This window comes from Ruditapes philippinarum, unplaced genomic scaffold (genome assembly GCF_026571515.1).
Source record: "Ruditapes philippinarum isolate M1 unplaced genomic scaffold, ASM2657151v2 ctg1815_1_1_1_1, whole genome shotgun sequence".
Taxonomy (NCBI): Eukaryota; Metazoa; Mollusca; class Bivalvia; order Venerida; family Veneridae; genus Ruditapes; species Ruditapes philippinarum.
This window is the reverse complement of record NW_026858310.1, coordinates 95,879-112,781: the sequence shown is the minus strand read 5'-3', so window position 1 is coordinate 112,781 and position 16,903 is coordinate 95,879. Positions and strand designations below refer to the sequence as shown.

Sequence of the window (16,903 nt, the reverse complement as noted above, 5' to 3'; positions counted from 1 at the left end):
TTTGAAAAATATGCAATTTTACGACATTAAAGTACGAAACTATATTTGGCATAATATAAAATGTGGTCTGGAGGCATCTACATATACTAAGGAAATATATAAATGTATTTAACAATTTATAATTTCGTTACTGTATATATCGTGTTGAAATTGTCAAAACTACATAGTCACCAAAATTAAAATTCTTAAAGAACGATATACATGTGAGCCCGATTCGTGACGTATTTCAAACATAAGATCTAATCGCATTTCATCTGGATTTCTGTGATTGTCGGACTTCTTTTGCAATATTTTTGAAATACTCTATTTTCTCTAAATATTCAATGAAAATTTGTACTTATGTTACTACCAAATCATTTGCTTAATGTGTTCCCGCGGTTGAACTACCTTTAATCATGTTAATCAGGGTCTTCTATCTTTAATCAAGACTTTTAAAATGACTTTGCATACAGTAAATACATTAGAGGATATTGAATGAATGTAATTTCAACACTGAATTAATTGAACGGGTTGAATAGAGTTATGGGGAGCATAATTTTGTTTTATTCAACGTCTTTACACTGTTCGTTTTAACGCAAATGATGTCACGTTAAAATTTTGCACGGTCGTGCAATACCCTTTTTATGGAGCCGCAAAAGCGGCACAGGTATGTTAATACATAGAGGATATTTGTTTGGTTCAGTGTAAGATCGGAATATATTTCACCGAGTGAGCACCAAAAGGTATATTTCACGAGTGGCGCAGCCACGAGTGAAATATGAACTTTTGGTGTTCACTAGGTGAAATATATTTCGATCTTACATTAAATTAAACAAATTTTCTTTTTATTATATATGCAAAGAAACGTTTAAAAGGACATTTTAACTTAGTACTAAATGAAAAGGGCGCCAAATAATAATATAACGTGACGTCATTTACGACGTCAGGTCATTAAGTTGGTTTCCAGTACTGTGAACGCTTGTATTTCACTGAAACAACGTACTGGGCTCAAATATTCAAAACAGTGAAATTATCAAATCGACAATTTCACTGTTTCAAACAGTGAAATTACCAGTTTTTAACTCACTGATATATTTCTATAAACCACCGAAAAGCATGTAATAAAATTGTATAAATGTGTCGCACGTTTAGACGACGTTACACTTAATTCAGTGTTTCAACCTTTGTTGTTTTTTCATGTAAAATGTTAAACTCTGCGGTGCTAGAGGGCATGAACGTTAGCTTGCACTTTCCAGTACCGTCCATTAACAGTTTCGAGTAAACAGCGGTTGCCGTCTTGAGCGTTCTTTAGGGATTTCTATTTTCTCAGAATATTTGAAAACCAGTCATTTTTGAAACAAGATGCCGGTTACGAATATATATATTTGTTTATTTGTGTGAACTAAATTTCAATTTCACCAATTTTGTATTGAAATATAATAAAGGGTCAGTTTAATTAAAATCACACCCTATCTGACGCTCATGTAACACTATAGAGTAACGGGATAAAAACGATGATCGGATTTTAAAGTCACATTAAATCTCAGAAACAAATGCATTTCTACTTCTTTAGAAAGGGCAAACGTGAATTTTTGATATAATTTGCCATAAATGTAGCAAAATGTAAACAAAGTAGCATTTTGACTTCCATACAAAATACTTATTAACTCTAACTGTAAGCAACAGCTGAAAAGGTGGTTTAGGTAAATGGCCAATGAGTAACTTTTTTGATACAATAAAAGTACACCAAAGTTCAAAACAGCTTTTGTGAAATAAAAATAAAAGCATTTCTGAAGAATAATGGGCCTTTAATGAGAGGTAAATACATAGTCCGAAAATGAAATATTTTGAAATACATGTGTTCAAAAAAAATCAGAAACGTGAATAGATCTATAATATATTTCCCGATAGTGGTGTCTAATACTAAAACTATATTATGGTAGCTTTTAAGAAAACCAGACTTATAACAACTTTTATAAGAATCTGATTAGTGATAAAAATACATGTTGACTTTTGTTTGTTATAACTAAAGTAAACGTATTTAACAATAAATTAAATGTTAAAAGAGCCAAATGGTTTAGATTGATGTATTTTATTTGTCTAAAAATCAAGTTTTAATAGTCCTGTGTAGGTACCTCATTTATTGACTGCATTTATTAGAGCTAATACCTAAATTGGCGCCAAACTATACCAAACGTCGTTTGCTTATTTGTTGACGTCATATGTTACGTCGTTGCAAACATTAGGTTCTTCTGAATAAGCAAATATGCGTATGCGGAAATCTAAGATGTAAATATACGGGGGGGGGGGACCACAAGGATCCCAAAAAACTGAGCATCGATAAAAAATATATGTGATAAAAATATATGTGAATTTCCGCTGCTAAAGATGTGCACCACTAATAACAACATATGTGAAAAAGAAAATAGGTCAATCACAGGGTAAGTTTTCAAATTTTTAACATTTATGTAAAATTCAAAGCTTTGTAAAGAAAATTATAAATGTGATCCTACCCTCGTGACTCTCCTCTACATTAATTAACCCATTTTGTTTTGGATTTTTATACAGTCTTTGTCGAGATATGCTTTCCGTCGTGGGTTCTGTCTTGAACATGCATACGAAAAAAAAACGGAACCGAAATCTTATACAACCTAATGATGCTTAACATACAAACAACCCTTTATTGCGATTCGGCTAAAAAAGGAATTGTTGGTCAAAATCCCAAACGAGCTTCATATGTGCTGAAGAGATCAAAAGGTGATATGGAAAACCCATCTACAAAACTACGAATCTCTTTCATATATAAACATTAAATATCAATCTAAATGAATAATCTAAATTCGTAACTTGGATAGAATGTAGTTTAGCGGAATTCATAAATATTAAAATTATCAAGCTTGTAATTATGCTATTATGTTACAATGTGTTATTCTCAGTTGTGTGTAAGTTAAAAGAAATAAATAAAAAGCGGATGTGTGGGAGCAGCACCTCCCATTAAGCGAGCATGCAAATATTATTTATATTTCGGGGTTCGCAAAACTTGATGTGTACAAATATTATTTTACAAAATAAAGGTACTCTTTGGCCACATCGATCCAACCTCAAAATCCATTTATTACTCTTCGCCGGCATAAGTAATAGATATACCATTGCTGCGTTGACGATTTCTGGGTTTGCGTAAATTATACCATAATCACGTGACCTTTCTTATGCCTTAACCTCACGAGACGAAGTATAATTTACGGTTATTGGAAATTATACTTGGAAGAATTTTACATAAGAAGCGCTGAAGAGCTATAGGTTAATTACATTTAAATTTTAATTAAATAGTGGATATTTGTTTAGTTTAGTGTAAGATCGGAATATATTTCACCGAGTGAGCACCAAAAGGTATATTTCACGAGTGGCGCAGCCACGAGTGAAATATGAACTTTTGGTGTTCACAAGGTGAAATATATATTTCGATCTTACACTAAACTAAACAAATTTTCTTTTTATTATATGCAAAGAAACGTTTTAAAAAGACATTAAACCTAAAACTGAATGAAAAGCGCGCCAAATAATAATACAACGTCATAAAGTTGGTTCCCAGTACTGTGCACGCTGGTATTTCACTGAAACAACGTAAGGGGCTTAAATTCAAAACAGTGAAATTATCAAATTGATAATTTCACTGTTTAAAACAGTGAAATTACCATTTTTATTTCACTGATATATTTCTATAAACCACCGAAAAGCAGGTAATAAAAAGGCTTTGAATTTTATTTACGTGTTTAAAAGTTGAAATGTTGATAATTTACCCTTTGATTGACATTTTTTCTCTTTCACACATGGTATTATATAATGCACATAAGGAAATTTAGCGGAAATGCACAACATTTTTTTACCGGTGCTTAATTTTGAGACCCCCCCCCCCCCCCCCCGTGTATTGACTGGGACCCCCCTCCCCCACCCCGTTTATTGACTGGGACTAAATTCATTTGTAATAACCGTGTCCATTATGTGGCTTATCCATTTGAATCCCTTGGCAAAATTTCATAATCCTTGATATAATCGCAACTTTTCGGCCCTATAAGGATTGCTAATAAACGTCGAGGTATTCCGCGAATGCCGCAGTAACTGACAATTGCAACCCATCCCACCGTTTAGTTTATGCATTAATGTGATTTAATATATTTTTATTTGTAGTTTTCAATTACAATTTTATAACTGATAATAAATAGTTAATTGCAAACAATAATATTTGTGAGCATGTAAATGAAAAATTACTAAAAAAATAAAACAATCAAATTATACGAAACTGCGGACCCAATTAAGATCCTGAAGGATGAAAGAGTATCCGACAATTGGGGAAATTAACGATTAAATTATTTATTTGTGGGGTTTGGTAGACCCGTTTTGACAGTCCTAATGTCGAGGGGTAAAGTGAGGACGGCGGGGGACCAGTGTGCCGACTGCGGTGCCTCAGGTATGTTCGATTTATCGGTTTGTTAAACACAGTTCGATGTTTTTGTTTTGAGAGCAAATTATTGGGTGAGTCAACTCACAAATTTGGTAATTTTAGTCTCAGATTACTTTTGTCATTACTACTCATATCATTTGGTTAGTATGGATGTTATTGACTAAGAAAATGAGGCAAAGTATTGTTAAATGTGAAGATAACCATATATAAATAGTATCTAAGTCTGTATCCAGTAATTTTTTATTATCATAAGGATAAATTTTCAATAACAAAGGGAAAAGTGTAACTGATGATATCAGTTTATAAGAAGGATTTTGTAGCAACCTGTTCGTAATAATATATGAAATTAGGCTAAGCCTATGAACGGGGAAGTCAGATAAGAATTCATTCATTTTTCAATTTTAAAAGTGTCATTCGGTATTTTGTGCACTGCATCTGGATCCGTTTTCACTCGAAATATTCAACAATTATGATTAATCCGAAAAGTTGTGATTGTTCGTTACTGAAATACCCCGCCTATTATCATATTGAGTAACATTGAAAATGGCGGTGCCTGTGACACTGAAAATTTCATTGATAGGTATAGAATTCAATATAATCTTTAATTGTTTTCATTTGGACTTTTTTGGTTTTCTTTTGAATATACACATGTATGTAGTCTAGCTGTAGGCGGGCAAGCCAAAGCCCGGGACTGCAGCCTTTGACTTCCCCGTATTAAGACTTTGAAGAAGTTGCAGAGACCTCAAATTTAGAAAGTGCGGCACATGTCAAATTTGCCAGCTTTGAGTTATTGAAGTTAAGTATTGTTATTGACAGATGTTCCGGTAAGAAGTACAGAATGACCTACATGAATGAAATGCAAGAATGTTTAAGCTTTTGTCTGAGAAAAAAACTATTATGCATATTCATGGAATATAGTGAATTGATTAACCTTTACCACACTGAATGTATCTAATGGACTTTCCCATCTTTCTAACTGGGCAAAACCATTATTGTTTTTAGGGATTTTATTTTTTTTGATATGTGTATGCACTTACTGTATAGTGTATAGTGCAGACCTTGAGCAGACAGCACAGACTGATCTTGGTCTGCACTTGTTGTATTGAAGATTCAGTTGCCATCACTGGTTGGCTAAGGGTTAGTTCTTTTAGTAGTGTTCATAGATATCATATACATGTATCACTGTTTCCAATGTTATCAGAGTTTCCAGGAATTTTTAAAACTGATGAACTCAGTGCTTGCTGGGGTACTGAACACATGTCCAGTTTACAGTGCTGATTTACCTACCTCAATATTAAGATTAAATACAATAATTATGTTAGATGCCATTGTTAGTTGAGAAGATATACCAACTGCAATATATAGAATTATCACACACCCGTGTCGATTTTGCGACTCCGTAAATATGGTATTGCACGGCTGTGCATATATTTTGACGTGACGTCATTAGCGTTATACAAACATAGTGTAAAGACGCGCTAAATGTTAGCGTTATACTCAGGGTTCTCACTAGGACTTTAAAACATGGAGTCCATGGACTCCCAACCCTGAAAAAGTTGGAGTCCAAAAGCGCGTCGCAATTAATATGTTTACAGATTAATTAGTCATTCAATGTTCACAATAGCATTGCTGATATTTTGAATGTTCAAGAGACTTCCAAAGTAAATAGTTATTCAAAAGAAACTCTGAACTACATAGTATAATTATTGTTTTGTTGTTAATATTTATTATGAAATTATTTCATTATAATGCATCAACCCATGGAAATCTTTTCTTTTCTTCCACTTTTATACCAAATCAAATTTTTCTCTGGTTAAATAAGTCCACTCTTAAGACAAAAAGTTTGTATTTGTTAAAAAAAAACGTAAATGTATATAAGCAGCGTTTAGCGGAATGAATAGGAAAATCGTGTACAGATTCACACAGTGTGTAAGAGATTCATCCGATCGACGATTATTTTAGCAAATATCTTCAAAAGGGGGCAAATTAAAGATCGACATTTAAAGATTTAATGTTGATTAAATAATAAAGAAACAATTCATTCGCATGTTTGGCTTGGAAACCGAGAATTTTTGCGAAATTTTAGGGTTTCTGGCGAACGTGAAATCGCCGATGTTCGGGATCAATTTTCGGATAGAGAAACGCGTATGTGTACCTGGCATTTCGGCACAATATCTTAAATTCTTAATACTCTTATAGAAAGTTTTTGCAAGAATGAAACTAAAGCAAAATTGTGCCTAGAAAATGCCGAAAATATTCGACAATCATTATAATGCCGAAAATATTCGACAATCATTCAAAATTAACCTCAATTGTAATTTGAGAAAACAGTCTTTAAACTTGCGGCGTAAATAGTCGATAATTTTATCCTTTTGTCGGTAAAATTTGCTTATTTCCAATCAACTGTTGATCAAAGATATAAAATTATCACCTCGTGATATATCTGGTAATTACATGTACTGTACAGCGCGTGTATACATTAGTCTGACCACTATTGCGTGATAATGATCGGAAGCGTTATCGCTGATTGGCTAATTGCTTCACGGGTCGATGTGCATAGGACCGCCTACCTATAGACTGACACGCGCTGACGCATTTGTGTATTTGTGGTTGTAAACAATCGGGAATGTTTATGCGTCCCCGGGCATAATTAAGCGTACGTGGAATCCTTGCTCTGAAATATTTGCGTCCAGCTGCAATAAACATGCGTACCGGGACGCCGAAATAAGCGTCCCCGAGAACCCTGTATACTATAGGCGCGTCAATGAAATATGACTCTTATTTCACCTTAAACGGTCTTTATTTTTGGTATGTGATAAATAGAATATTAAATTCGTGTAAGTTCATTACTGAATTTATTGCACTCGTTGAACAGAATAATATTATGCTCGCCAGAGGCTCGCATAATATAATTTTATTCAACTCGTGCAATAAATTCAGTATTAATCTTTCACTCATTCAATATCCTCTATTTAATGATTATATGTACCACATCACTCCATTTTAGACTATTATAGTATTAATTTTAGAATCTCCAGATAAGTATCAAACTTTGTATGCAGTTTTTAATTTTCAAGTTCTTCAGTGTTCAAGTTCAGTTTCCTAAAGAGGTACATGTACTGAGTATATCTATGTACAAGTCATGAACAATTTAGACAACCACCATACTTGTGATTTCCTTATTTTCTGCCAGATCCCCTTAAAATATGAACAATTCGGACAACCGCCATACTTGCGATTTCCTTATTTTCTGCAAAATCCCCTAAAAATACCATTGCCATATGTAGGTGTTGGCCATGTTTCCAAAATACAATGTACTGAAGAAGCTATCACAAGGTACAAGTTTATGGTTCTATTTACATGTTTAATAGTTGTTAAGACAATGCACTGAAAGGCACTTGCGGGGTTTCCTCCACAAGTAATGCTAAGAAGTTGTGGTATATGACACTCCACTGTCAGTATGATTTGTAATGTAACTCAAATAAAAATAGATATAATTGCAGTTCTAAAAATCATAAATTTGAGAAAAAAGTTTCCTAGCCAAAATGGATTTGTTTACATCTTTATACTTTCAATCAACAACTGAAATTCACTCTGCAGTGTGAGATTGAATTATTTTCTACAAAGATATCAATTTTAGTTTTGAAAATAATTTCACAGAAAAACAATAACAATTCTGTGGGGTCTTTCATTCAAATAAGGCCAATTTACATGTAGCTTGACTGTGAGAAGAATAGAGAGACTATTACCCTACTCACCCCACATTGTTGAGTTTAATGTTGCACACGGACAGAGTAGATGTCATATGGCGACATTTCACCTGTACTGATAGAGGTTGACCTCAGGTGCCCCTCCATACATTATTTCAGGCATGACCGGGCACCTGAGGAGAACCTCTAATGTTTCGTAAGCTACAATGTACATGTTATCGGATAGCTTCATTATAAAAGAATCCAAAGTCCCTGGCACTGGCATAACATTTGGTTAATTTCTTTGTGCAGATGCATATCTTAATAACCACAGCAGGTAGTTCTAAACATCACACTTGTCTTGAGGGTCATAATGAATTGTAGTTCACTAACCAAGACACATTCATGTATGTTCTGTAATTGCATGTTTTATTTCCATGACTGCTGAAGTTATTTGTTTCAATCACCACACAATCATGTCTTCTTAGTTGTAATTATAGGTCACTGTATGACCAAGACCCATAACTCTAGCTTTGGTTTTCACTGAATGATTTCCCTTTGCTAACTCCTGCAATAATATTCAAGCTCTATGTTTTTTGTATCAATTACTGAGAAAAGTTGGATAAGCTGTCTGTCAGCTCTTGGTTAATTTGATAATACTACCAACATTGACTGGTATCTGAAATTTGAGAACTTGTGAAATTTCTCATGAGTATATCCTAAAGTAATAGTTGGTACATTTGATTATATTTCTGATAGAATGGCTATAAAGGTTATTTTTGTTTTAATTTTTTGATAGTTTCAATTTTGAAACATAATCATCTAAAATCAGCAGAATTACAGTCTTAATTTTTATGGTAATTCTTTGAATTCTTAATATGAAAAAAAAAACAACAACAAAACATTTTTCTCATATTGAGTTTTAGAAATGCCTGCTATATTTAGAGGTACATGTATGTTTATTGGGAAGTATGACTAAACTGTTTGCATATTGATTGCAATGTCTTAAGTTGAAAATTGCACTCTTTTGATTTATTTAAAGGGTGTCTTAGGAACCATATTTAATACCTCGTGTACGGTTGAATACCTACATGTGCAACTGTATAATGATTGTGTTATGAACCTGCATCAGCATACTTAATGTTTTAAATGGACTTGTCTGTATTCTGGATTTTCTGGTAGATCTTGGTCTCCACTGGTCACATGGGTAGCATTTGTTTCCATTAGCAGGCAAAGGGTAAATAATTCAGGCTTAATAATGTTATTGAATATAAATTATATAATAAATTATACAAGAGGGGACAAGGGAATTTACATAAATTTAATGAAGAGTCCCCTTCTGACAAATAAGTTATTTCAAAGTGTATAAAGATATATGCATATATTAAAACATAGGTCAGTCAATTACAATATGTTAGAAAGGAGGAAGTTAAAAGGAACAGACCTAAAAGCATAAAATTTTAATTTCTTACTTAGATCATCTAGAGCACTTAAAACAGAAATATATGAAAAAGATAATTGAGAAATATACTTGGAAATACTTGAAAATCATATTTTTGTGCTATTATTTTAACAATTTTCAATTTTGGAAAAACGGAATGAGCCAATGATCTGAAATTTTGTACACAAGTTATTTATCTATACGTACATCAAATGGATTTTTAATCTCAAAATGTTATTTCCTGAAAAACCTCAGTGAAGTCCCTTTAATGCAAAGAATAACAGTACATTCAAAATATATCGAAATAAAAATCATTTCACATTCCTAAGTTTGACATGAATTTTACATTTTTTTTTGCAACCAGCAAAATGCCAATAGAATTGTGCACGGAAGTTTTGCAAATGGCACGAAGGTTTTCCCAAATGGCATGTCCTATTAACTGACTGTTTGAAGTGGTAATTGCTTGGTAATTGTATTAATATGAAATATGCCTCATTGTCAGTCAGGGCAATTAGGGAATACCAGAGCTTCAAACTTGATTTATTCTATAAAAAATATCGGTTATTCATGCTCTCCCATAATGCAATGGATATAATGCAAGTTATTATTAACAATTTGCATGCTCTGTTAGAATAAGTGAATCAGGGGAGAAAATACACAATATTTAAGTGTTCATTAAAACAAGTTTTATGAAATGTTTGAGATATACTTAAGTTATGTACATATAGTTGTAACACTTTCATTAAAATATCATAGCGAGATTTTTGTATATATGCCTGTATTGACTGTTAGATTGAACTGGTTTTTAAATAAGCAATCCAGTGAGTGGTGGAGAGGGCAACATTGTATTTTGAGTGCTATTTACCACCAAGAATCTGTTATCATTTTTTGTCTCTTTCAAAACTGTTACTCCTGTGAAACCACTGAGTCTGAGTGTTGATGGAATTTGTCAGAGATGTTTGCATGAAGATCTATCACAGTTGATCAAAAGAATTTATCCCATGCAGAACTTTGGTAGCCATGTCAACACAAAGGAAACTTTTATAAAATTCTGAAGGATAAAAACTATATAATGATTTTCTTTAGCATTGCCAAGTTGAGTTCAATCAAGTTTGTTCAAATATTGAGTCAGTTAAGTCAAAAGTGTTGTGTCTTGTGTCAATATTGACATAGGCCATTTTTGCATCAATATTTCTCCCCAAAATGTTGCTTTTTTGGAAAGCTTCTATTTTTCAGATTTTCAAAAGTATAAGATTTTTGTACAATTATTTACATGTAAGATTGGCCTCAGGTTCTTTGGGTCATTCTGAAAATTACGAATAGTAGACCTATTTAATGCCATAATGCCCCCTCCTCCTGCCCCATTTTTTTTTCCAGAATGTTTTCTAGCTTTTTTTTTTCATCATCAAAAATAAACAGGATTGTTTGGCTGTTTTTTTGCCATACCATTAAAAACAGTGATTGACATACATACAAGCCCATTCATAAGAAATACAAAGTTTCTTAAATGATATTATTCAGTCATTCATTGCATATAAAATGTTAATTCTAACACTCACGTGATTTTGTCACTATAGACAAAGAAGGAAAAAAACTGGTGTTAAACTGCCAATAAACACCAGTTAGGGACTACTTGTATATGCGCTGTTATGTTTTCACCCTCGATTGTATAGTTTATAAAGCATTTTAAAGCAACAATAAAAAGCATTTTTATTCATATTTTCAGTTCGTATAATGTTTTCTTTTCGTACAATACCGAAATAATATCTCATATACACTAACGCCACATATTAGATCCATATCAGTTAATAAATATTTTGACAAAACGGCGCCAATCTGTAAGCAGCGTAATTACGTCATCCTAAGTAAACAACTCATTCATATAAACAAGCTGACGTTATTTCATACATACAAGAATTATAAATGGGGTACTGATGTAAACACAATACGACGTAAGTTTTTATTGTTGAAAACTTGATAAAATAACGTTTTTTTCTTATTATTTCTTTTGTTTGATAATTTCTATATCTCGCAACAGTAGGGTAAGAAAATCGAACAGCGTTATACGAAAATCGACACCGGAAGTTATTTCCGCTTGAAAAATAACATAAGTGATTTTCCTTATTTTATCGTGTTAGAATCGAAATAACATCGGCCTGAGAGGTGTATATCGGCTATTTAACACCGGTTTTGTCGTTTTGATGCGACAAAATTAACCACTCAGGCCTACGGCCTTCGTGGTCAATTCCTACGCATCAAAACTCCAAACCGGTGTTAAATAGCCGATATACACCTCTCAGGCCGATGTTATTTCTTAATCATTATTTCAATGAATTGTGAATATTTTTACTTTTCTTAAAATTTTAGTACTTTTGTCCCAAAGTTAATTTTTTTATTTGTTTTTTAAGCTCATCTGGAGGCATGCAGCTTTAATCTGATTTTGATGATAATATTCAATATGTGATTTCTTGCACTTTGGTAGATTTGCCTTGTCTACATTGTATGAAGGGAAATTAATTTATATTACATCTGATAGAAGTGTCTATTGCAGGCAGTTTGTATTGGATTTTTCTCCTATATGAACATATCTTTTACCATATCTTACGCATTATTTGACATTATACACAGGTTGTTGGTTCTTAAGAGCATATTCTATGATATATAACAGCTGCGTCATGACAAAACCAACATAATGGGTTTGCGACCAGCATGGATCCAGACCAGCCTGCGCATCTGCGCAGTCTGATCAGGATCCATGCTGTTCGCTATCAATTTCTCTACCTGTTAGAGGGTTTGTAAACGAACAGCATGGATCCTGATCAGACTGTACGGATGCGCAGACTGGTCTTGATCCATGCTGGTCGCAAACCCATTATGTTGGTTTTGTCATGACGTGGCTCATATATAAATAGCTGATGTAGATCTCATAAAAACTGTATGCATTTAAGTAGAAATTGCAGGGTATACAATTGTATGTCGGATGAATGGTATTTACTAGAATGTGTTTCATTAATGGCTAAACTTATAACCAGTAAGGTGTTATGTTTGTGCGGCTTGACCTTTAAGGAACCAGTAGGATGTTTTGATTTGCTGACTAAGCTGGCTCCTTATGCTCCTTTTTCTGGAATAGATACTCCTAATATAATGTTAGATTTCAAATTGTGAATGTTTGAGATATATCATATAATGAGCATGTCCTGATTGTTCATTCTGGACAAAACCATTTAATATCATTTTATGGAAATATTTTCAAAATATACGCCCCCTCGTACAAATCAGATAGCCACGTGTTTCGATGCTCTTTCTATTACATTATTATTTTTTTTGGTCTGTATTCAATAAAATAGATTGACTACTTGATGTGAACAAAATATTTATATAAACTTGTATAGTATTTCTATAAAACTATAAAAAAAAAACATTGCATTATTATATAGTATGCATGAAAAGTTGCAGTTTGCAGCTGACACTTATTCTTAATTATTCATCAGCAAATTTTAATATAAATTTGTTAAAATTTAATGCACCCAATCAGAGTGATATAAAAGTTAATGATGTGGAAAATTTTTTTTAAAGGAAAAACATTACACATTAAACAGTCAGGGTAAAACATGAACAAATTTGACAAATTCAATTAAGTGATGGTGATAATCATCAATTTGACATAGCTGAACATGATATTCAATTAAAGAACATGAAATGATGACTAATTTAAAATACTTTTAAAATATACTTAAATAGAATGAAAATTATTGATAAAAATGAAATGAAAAATGTTACTTAAAAAGGATAATAGTAGGCAAATATCAAATTATGTATTAGTTAATTATTTTAAATTGGTCTGTTGGAACTACATGTACATTTGTGTACATGTATCTTAATTTTACTGTACATGTATTATTAAGTCAGTCTAAAAAATGATAATAAGGAAAAAAGGTTTCTTTAAATTTAATTAGATCTTTGAAAGCAAAAATCTTTAAGAGCAATATCTGTAATATTAAAAAAAAATCTAGAATGAACTTCCTCCTCTATGTTGTTTGAAAAACAAAATTGACACACTTTACATAAATTATAACAGGAAATTATGTCTTGTAATCTTGATATGCCATCGTTAATATCAAGATTTTCATAGTTTACAGGTGTAATATTGGCACCGGAGTGAAGGAGAGAAATGGTGGAAAATAGAAAGAAATGATTTTATTAATGTTGCTAGTGGCTATAAATGCTGGGTCCCGGCCAAGACTAACAAATTATTGATTGATGATACATGTTAGTTTATTGGTTAAAGGGCATGATTATTGGTTGTTTACTTTGAAAAGTATAATTCTTGCTTATCTTTTATGTGTTATACTACTATGTATCTGTGATTGTTTGCTAGTTGATGGTCATAAAAACTGCTGCTCATTTGTAAAGAAAAGTTGATTTGATAGGACTAGTTCAGTATATTGGGATAGCTTTTAAAAGCAGTACAAAGGTAGAATAAAAAGGTACAGTGCAAGTATAAAATGATAAAAATGCTTCTTTGTGGTTTTTTTTTTTTTCGGGTTGGGGGAGGGAGTGGTATAAATTAATAATAATATGAAGGTACAAAAGATAATTTCTTATGCTTTTGAGACACAGTACTTGTAGAATTCTCAAGCCTAGTTATAAAAGTCATGTTTATATATATGAGGGTGGGTGGACTATCCATATCTCAGCCTAGAACTCAGATGTTTTGTTTGAGGCAGCATGACTCTTAGAGTGGGTCTTTCAAGACAAGTTATGCAAGTCATTTGGGTAACAGATTACCCTTACCATTGGAACTTTTTATCTTCTTTTCCACTGACTGAGAAGAGTGATATTAATGGGCCTTTAATGAGTTGATCAGAAAGTAAAGGTGGGAGTTGATTTATACAATTAATATTTTGTACTGCTGAAAACAGTTTCTTTATATACAAATAAGATAATATTTTATAGACACCAGGTCCAGTCAGCCTCAAGGTGGCTTACTTTTCCAGGAGATTCATAATATGAAAAAAGAAATCTTGACATCTATAAATAGCGTACAGGTTGTTTAACATCTGTGTTTTGCTACACATTATCTTTTCCAAAATAACTCATTTTATCTGATAATTTACTCTGGGAATTACTTCTTTTATTCTCATTAAGCTTAATGTAATTTACAAAATCTTCAAATCTTTAGATCAGAAAGGTATGCTAAGAGACTTGTTTAAAAGCATTTAACATAAAAATGTAAACCAGAAACAACATGCATTATGATAAGGGATGCTGATAAGCCCTGTAGGCTGGTTACTATGGCAACTGCAACACCCTATGTTCTCAAATTGCATTAAGATGTTAGAGTCTTACCGTAAAATATGAGGTTTCAGCAGAGGTTTAATTTATTTAAATTTTAAGACCATTATTATGATAATGTACCTGTGGAACGTACATGTCATGGAGCATGCTGCTTTTTGCTAAGAGATACAATTTAATGGGACAGTCCTTTCAAGTTTAAGGGATTGCAAAATCTATTTACAAAAATTGAGCTACCAACACTTACAGTATAGAGCATGGTCAGACTGCACATAGTTAAATGTGCACAATATAGTCAAAATATATTGAAGTGCCAAAGCTAGATTCTGAGATGTTTTGGTTCTGGGTCAGAATATTGCCCATACACAAAATAGCACATTTTAACTCTCATCAGAATTAATTGCCAATACACAAAATAGCACAATATCTCATCTGTAGTACAATTAGTTGGACTATGTGCACAAAGGCTAATCACCTTTTGGTTACAGCAGGTTCAGGGTAAATGTAGCCTTACAGAATAGGGTTGATAACACAGTTACATGTTTGTAATACCGTGTACCTTTGTAATATGGTATAAGTGCACTGTGTACTCTGTAGAATTATGAGTTTTATGAGAGGTTTTAATGCTCTTGAAAATCATTGATGCTGAAGCTCTTTTATGTATATTTAACTGATCCTGTAATGCTTAAGAAAACAGATCGGGAGTCTGCTAAATGGAAACATGGTACTCAGTTATATTGACCTTGAAATCCATTTTAGAGAGATATTCATCACTGAAGCCCTACTTAACACTAAAATATTTACAAAAGTTTATTGTTCTTCAAATTGATATTATCGTTACAGAAAATTTGTAAAAGTTACACTTGTTAAAACCTTGCAGTTATTGTATTGAAATGTTCAGGTATAAAAACATTTGGTTTAAACATATTTATTTTAGCTCGATTGCGAAACAAGTTCTTGCAACTTATATTAATCACTTTCAAGTCCGCTTCCTGGAATCAACCAGTACGGGTGTCATATGAAGAAACATGGTCGTGACCCGAGTAGGGCTCGAACCCATGATCTCTGGGTTGAGAGGCAGACTTCTTAACCACTCATTCCCCTTAAAAACATTTCATAAATAGTATGAGAAGAATTCTACTTGTTGGAATAGCCCATCTACTAAATTATTCCATGTATTTCTGAATTCATTTCCATATGAAGCACAACTGCAGCTTCAAGAATTTACAGTATGTAATTAATCTCTAGGGTGATTACTTAAGCTGATCATAAGTTATATCTAACACAAATGGATTTGATATAATAATGATGATAAAAATTTAATACAATAAAGTGTACCCCTCACAAATTATTCCCTAGCTATTTATGATACTTGGCTCGAACGGAGTGCTGGAAAATGGCCCTTCAAGGAGTAGCTGAGTTATGTCTCTCTTCTAAATTTAGGAAGTCATGACCGTTGAACGCAACTTTCATGAAATGAGCTTATACCACACTTTTACCATATCAATCTTTTAACTGTTTCAAATACTCTGAAATGACATGTAGCTCATAATGATTACACTCAGCATGTTAAATGGGTTAATTAGATTAAGATATTGGTTAATTGGTTAATGTTTCTCATGCCACTAATGTTGGTGGTTTACATGTTTGTGGTAAACCACAGTATTGCTTATATATAAACCTTAAATTTGAAGTGATAAGAATCATTCTAGATGCGGTTAATTATCAGATATTTCAAGGAGACCTTCTGGTGTTGCAGAAATTTATGCATGCCTTAAGGTTAAAGGTCATGTTTCTGAAAAGAATAAATTTAACTTATTGCATACTGGCAGCTAAAGTATTTGTATAAATTTCTTAAAATGTCACATAAATTTCTAGAAATGAAAAATAAGGATAAAGAATGATTGGTTGAGTAGCCTGGTACCACTGAGATTCTCGACGTCTTATCTGGTACCAGGCTTTTTGCAAAGGTTATTGTGATTGCTCTTGTATGCTAAAGGGTTAACCCATAATCTTCTGGAACGAAGATTGATATCC

The 16,903-nt window shown here is 32.6% G+C and overlaps 1 protein-coding gene across 2 annotated transcripts in view; it reads left to right on the top strand.

The window, feature by feature from the left end:
- The first annotated feature begins 2,203 nt into the window (after window positions 1-2,203).
- LOC132752749 (ARF GTPase-activating protein GIT2-like) overlaps window positions 2,204-16,903 on the top strand; it is a 38,165-nt gene continuing 23,465 nt past the window's right edge. Inside the window, exons 1-2 of one of the 2 annotated variants that reach the window (XM_060743122.1) lie at window positions 2,204-2,268; window positions 4,371-4,447. In XM_060743122.1, the coding sequence (XP_060599105.1) occupies window positions 2,246-2,268; window positions 4,371-4,447 (100 nt within the window). In that variant the 5' untranslated portion in view covers window positions 2,204-2,245. The other variant, XM_060743123.1, reaches the window with a different exon arrangement.